Source organism: Trichosurus vulpecula, chromosome 9 (assembly GCF_011100635.1).
Source record: "Trichosurus vulpecula isolate mTriVul1 chromosome 9, mTriVul1.pri, whole genome shotgun sequence".
NCBI classification, from domain to species: domain Eukaryota; kingdom Metazoa; phylum Chordata; class Mammalia; order Diprotodontia; family Phalangeridae; genus Trichosurus; species Trichosurus vulpecula.
The window spans coordinates 1890133-1896171 of record NC_050581.1 but is presented as its reverse complement, the minus strand read 5'-3'; the positions used below and the strand labels follow the sequence as shown (position 1 = coordinate 1896171).

At 45.2% G+C, this 6039-nt stretch overlaps 1 protein-coding gene across 1 annotated transcript; it reads left to right on the top strand.

Moving 5' to 3' along the window:
* The first annotated feature begins 892 nt into the window (after positions 1–892).
* LOC118831122 (translation initiation factor IF-2-like) lies at positions 893–2634 on the top strand. The gene is made up of 3 exons (XM_036738280.1): positions 893–958; positions 1075–1704; positions 1790–2634. The coding sequence occupies exons 1-3, from the start codon at positions 893–895 to the stop codon at positions 1907–1909; spliced, it is 816 nt and encodes a 271-aa protein (XP_036594175.1). The 3' UTR covers positions 1910–2634.
* The last annotated feature ends 3405 nt before the right edge of the window (positions 2635–6039 follow it).

Below are 6039 nucleotides of genomic sequence, written 5' to 3'. Positions count from 1 at the left end.
TATGGGGAACTGAGTCAAATCTGTAAGAATACAAGTTATTCCCCAGTTGATAAATGGTCAAAGGATATGAACAGGTAGTTTTCAGATGAAGAAATTCAAGCTATCTATAGTCATATGAAAAAATGCTCTAAATTACTATTCATTAGAGAAATACAAATTAAACAACTCTGAGGTACCATATCACACCTATCAGACTGGTTACCATGACAAAACAGGAAAATGATGAATGTTGGAGAAGCTGTGGAAAAACTGGAACACTAGTCCATTGTTGGTGGAGTTATGAATTGATGTAATTTGGAGTGCAATTTGGAACTGTGTCCAAAGGGCTATAAAACTGTGCATACTCATTGACCCAGCAACTCCACTTCTAGGTCTATATCCCAAAGAGATGATAAAAAATGGAAAAGGATCTACATGTACAAAAATATTTGTAGCCGCTCTTTTTGTGGTGGCAAAGAACTGGAAATTCAGGGGATGCCCATCAGTTGGAGAATAGCCGAACAAATTGTGCAATGTGATTGTGATGGAATACTATTGTGCTACAAGAAATGATAAGCAGGAAGCTCTCAGAAAAACCTGGAAAGAATTTGGAACTCAAAGTTTTAAAAACAATTGTTAAAAATTGTTTTTACATGTAATCAGGGGAAAATAAAATACTAAATAATTTTTTAAAAATTTATTTAAAAAAACTCATATAGTACAAATCCCTGAGTCATTGTGGAATCTAGGAAGCCATCTAAAGATATCTGGTCATGCCATTGAGGGGAGGACAGCTAGGTATCCCAGTTAATAGAGTGTTGGGCCTGGAGACAGGAAGACACATTCCTGAGTTCAGATCTGGTCCCATACGCTTAACAGACCGCTAAACGAGGTCAAAGGGTGAACAAGCCCGATGCACACTTGTGAAGGAAGTAAAACGCAGGCATCCAACGAGGCCGGCGGCTTAACCACGCCCGCTGTCCCCAGCTAGCCCCCAGCCCACTTGGCTTCAACTGAGGATAAGCTTAGGAAGAGAAAACGCCAGGGCCGGCTCGCCTAACAGCTAGCTAACCTTACACCGATCCCAACCTGAAGACCTCTCAGAACGCCTCAGCCGCGGTGGGGGAACTCTCCAGTGTTCTGACACCTGCCGACAGCTTCGGGAACTACAACTCCCAGGGGGCTGTGCGACTCAGCCTCAGTGCGCCCCGGCCCAAGACAACCACCGGTCTGTGCAGGGAGCCACGGCCTAGAGGCGGGGTCGGGCCAGACATCAGTGGGGGTCGCAGGGTCCTCCCTCCGTTTCGTTCCTCACCTCCCAGCAGTCCTCGCGCTTGCCGGCTCTGGGCTTCAGTCTGTCTCCACGCCGCCCCTCCCCCTCAGGCCCCGCCCCCCCAGCCCCAGTCCGCCCAAGGAAAACGGCCCGGGAGGGCGCCGGGGGACGGACCCGGCCCGCTCCGTCCGCGGCCAGTCACCGCCGGCGGCCTCTCCCGGTGCCACCGGTCACAGCTTCCTCTCAGGGCGGCGGCAGTGATGAAGCCCCCGGAGGGGGACGCCTCGGGGCGAGGACGGGGACGCGGGAGGGCCCCGCTGACCCCCGGAGCTCCGTCCTCAGGCCCGAACGAAGGCGCAGGTGGTGAGCTGCCGGTGCTGGAGCCAAAGCGGTACCTGGCCATCCTCCCCGACCCCGCTGAGGAAGCCCTGGGGACCGGACCGAGGCCGTGGGTGAGAAGAGAACGGACCCTGGGCTTGGTGGGGAAGACGTGCATCGGCAGCCCCCGCGTCTGCCGATCCTCTCTGCATTTTGCAGGTACAAGTCCGTGGAGAAGATGCTGCTCTGACTCAGTTTGTATGGAAGCAGTGCACACTACGGGCTAAAAGGCTACGGGGTTCGGAGTCCCAAAGACCTGGGTCCAGATTCCACCTCTGACTCTCGCTGGCGCTGTGGCCCTGGAGGAGTTATTAACCAGCACGTGCCTCCAGCAGCACTTTAGTCCTGGATGGGTGGAGGGGGACAAAAATCACACATCCTCAGAGGTCTATTGCTTTTCCATTTATTTATTTACTTTTCTTGCTTTATGCCTTGCAGAGATCACTGTAAAAGATAGCGTCCAACTTCATTTGCTGAGAATATAATGTGAGAGAACATTTGAAAGAACACTGGCTCGAGGCAAGGAAAGTTGAGTTCTAGTTCTGGCTGGGCCTGTTCACCAGCTGTGTGCCCTTGGGCAAGTCACTTACCTCCGGTGAATCTAATTTCCTTCTCTAAAATGAGATGGGTTGGACTCGATAATCTGTAAAGGACCCCCCCCCTCCCCCAACCCCTATGAGATCCTGAAACCTTTGAGGTGTACAGACAGTGGCTATACAAATTCAGAGAAGGGTGGTTGGGCCTAAGTGAAGGAAGTGGGACTGGAGCTAGACCTGGAAGAATGGATCTGGATTATCAAAGACTAGGTGAGAGAGCATTCCAGGTTGTGGGAAGAGCATGAGCAAAGGCTAGGAGTCCCATCCAGCTAGAGACATAAGCTGTAGAAAGATAAGGTTATGTTATAGCAACGTTGGGCAGCTAGGTGGTGCAGTGGGTACAGGGCCCAGCCTGGAGTCAGGAAGACTCATCCATCCTGATGTTCATCCCAGATCCTTACTCCAATATAGCTGATAAAATAATCTTCATAAAACACCATTCCTCCGTTCATTATTCCTTATTCCCTCTAGGATAAAATACAAATGTGCTAACCTAACTTTCCAACCTCCTTTTCCACACTTATGCATATTACATCTTGAGTTCAAATCTTTCCTCAGACACTTATGTGGGTGACCCTGTTTGCCTCAGTTTCCTCATCTGTAAATGAGCTGGAAAAAGAAATGGCAAATGCCTCCAGTATCTTTGCCAAGAAAACCCCAAATGGGATCTTGAGCTGGACAAGACTGAAACAACAACACAAGGGAGGTTGGGCCCTGAATGCCAGGCAGAGGACTCTGAACTGTGGGCACTGGTGAACTCCTGAAGGTTTCTGAATGTAGGAGTGACAGTGATAGTTTTGTTTTAGGAGTATCCATTCATTCAATCGTTAGGTTACTAGAAGCGATTTATAGAGCACTTGCTGATCTAAACTGGTAAGGGTGAGGAGGGGTCCTCACTGGAAGGAGTATCTCCAGCCAATGAAATCATAGTTCTGGACAAAACACAAAAAACCCCAATCATGGTAGCCCTGTATACAAGCCTTGTTTATAATGGGGGAGAGACTGAAGGAGTGGAGCTCAGCTGCTACTACTAAAATGGAAAGAAAGAGTGAGATACACAGGGGAGTTTCTTCTCTTAAGGTGATTTTTCCTGTTTCTAGTTTTATCTTTGACTTTCTGAGCATTCCCAACTCCTTTTGGTCTTTATAGGGCTTGTTTTCAGGTCGCAGACAGCGTTCGAGGCCAGTAACTGCTTTCAGAGGAGATGACATCACTGAAAACAGTCTCCCACTGGAGCTGAAGGTGCCTACAGAGCCCCACCCAGGATTACAAAATCAATGGTGTCTTAGGCCTAAAGAAGAGACAAAATCTCTAGATGACAGGGGAGGAGATATCTATTTAAAATGACAGGAAATTATCCCTAAGTCAGTATGTCTCCATTGAATGGGACAGAGATGCCTGGAACAGAACTATGGAAGTCCATGGTAAAATTAGAAATGATTCCTAGAAGTCATCTAAAGGTTAGTGATGACAAAATTTGATCCCTAATGGGTAAGTGATCAAAGGGTACAAACCGTTCTCAAAAGAACTGCAAACTAATGACAGCCAACCATATGAAAGATTGTTCCAGATCGTCAATAAGAGAATAACTCTGACCTTTCATTTCATCCCCAGCAATATGGCAAAGATGGGGATGGTCAGCATTGAAGGGGTTGTGAAAAGATATCTACACTAACCCTGTCTGTGGACCTGTGAATTAGTCCAACCCTTCTTCAAAGTGGCTTGGAATTGTGCTCAGAAATGACAAACCAGTCGTATTCTTTGACCCAGAGAAGCCATTGATGAGATCAAGGTCAGAGATAGAAGTAGAGGTCTAACACACAACAAAATATTTATACCAGCACTTTTTAGAGTCCAAAAGAACTGGAAACAAAGTAAATACATGTCAAGTGGGGAAGCCTTAAATTGTGGTATGTGAATACAATGGAATACTATTGTGTGTGAGAAATGAGTATAAGAATACAGAGGAGGGGCAGCTAGGTGGAGCAGTAAGTAGAGCACTGGCCCTAGCGTCAGGAGGACCTGAGTTCAAATATTCGACCTCAGACACTTGACACATGTACCAGCTGTGTGACCTTGGGCAAGTCACTTAACCCCAATTGCTCTGCCCAAAAAACCCCCCAGAAAAACAAAAACAAGAATATAGAGGAGCAAGGAAAACTTTCCCAACCTTCTACTTAATTAAAAAACCACAACTAAGGGGGAAGAAGTAATTACTACTCCCTTCTAGTGATTGAATAGCTCTTTTAGAGGAGGTAAAAGCACTGCGGATTCTAGTTTCTGGAAACTTGGCTTGTAACTAAGCATGCCAATAAACCATTGATTTGGTTTAAATGAAAACTTTTGTGGTAGAAGGCCCAATACTGCTTATCTTTTCTAAAGACTTGGTCTTGGTGATCTTTCCTAGAAGGAAACTTCTTTTTCTACTTTCATGCTAAGGAAGTTATCAAATTCTAAATCAATCCCATTTATATACTGACTTAAAACTTGCAAAGCACTTAACATGTATTATTTCATTTGAGCCTCACTATACCTTTGTGAGATAAGTATGATAGCTTTTGTCATCATTTTCATATATGAAAAACCTGAGCCTCAGAGAGGTTAGATGGCCTGCCCTCAAGCTGTGCTTCTCTTGCTATTCTTTTTACAGGCAAATTCCTAGAAAGAATCATCCAAACCAGGGGTGGAGAACCTGTAGTCTGGAAGCCACAGGTGGCCCTCTAAGTCCTCAAGTGTGGCCCTTTGATTGAATCCAAACTTCACAGAACAAATGCCCTTAATAAAAGGATTTGTTCTGTAAAACTTGGACTCAGTCAAAAGGCTGCACCCAAGGACCTAGAAGGCCCTGTGTATTCTCAAGGCTGAAGGTTCACCATCCCTGAAACCATAGGTTCCCAAAGTGCGCAACACTCCTCCCTAGGGGCCCTGGAATGATTGGGTAGTCTCAGGTACAACAAAGGGGGCCTTAGGAGTATAAGAGAAGAAAATTCTGAAGAACTGTTCCTACTTACTTCATCTGTTGTGTAATAGAGTCATAGTGATTATACTATTTTCCAAATAAATTCCAATGCAATTTTATTTCATTAGTAATGGAGGATGCCTTGCTATCCATCATCTTCCATAAATTATCAGTTAAGAGATATAAGAGCTGACTTTTCTTTACTTCACAGCTTTTTCTGCACACTGAATAAGCAAAAAAATGAACCAACAGGATTTGACCACTAAAAGTTAAGAGGTTAAGGGAAGAAGTTAGAGTGACAGTCTTGTGAACAGTGTTTATAAGCAACATGCCCAAGAGAAAATCTTGTTGAAATGCTTGGGAAAATCATAACTTAGATATCCTAATTCTGCTGCACAGAATTTGGAATAGGAAATTGGTGTACTTGCAACAGTGAAAATAGTGATTGTGTGTATTGTGTCAGTAAGGGAAGATTCATGATATCTATGGTGACCATGAATATGCCTGTACAGTTTGGAATCATAAAATATAAGAGGCTCTCTGTATAGAAGGCGGAAGAAGTAAAACATTTATTCAGACACCAATCAAATCCCAAAACCGTAATTCCAATTCGATATAGCAACAATTGTATCCCCAAACCCATTTGTATGCCAAAAAGTCCCCTTCAATATAACAGCAAGGTAATTAAAACACAGTATCACAGCAAGGAGCCAAGTCATCCTGCAACCTTCCTCTCTGCTAGGGCCTTCCAGGAAACACTCATGAATCCTGTCTTCTCCTCTACTACTCCCCTCCTGCAGTTCTCTGTCTCTCCATCTCTCTCTTCTTCATCATCTTCTTCTTGCAGCTCTCTA

Bases quoted from the DNA above. Each gene is read 5' to 3' on its own strand.
- LOC118831122 (XM_036738280.1), top strand. From the start codon at position 893: ATGCACACTTGTGAAGGAAGTAAAACGCAGGCATCCAACGAGGCCGGC. The intron at 959-1,074 runs GTCCCCAGCTAG...CCCAACCTGAAG, and splicing joins GCGGCTTAACCACGCCCGCT to ACCTCTCAGAACGCCTCAGC. The intron at 1,705-1,789 runs GTGAGAAGAGAA...TGCATTTTGCAG, and splicing joins GGACCGGACCGAGGCCGTGG to GTACAAGTCCGTGGAGAAGA.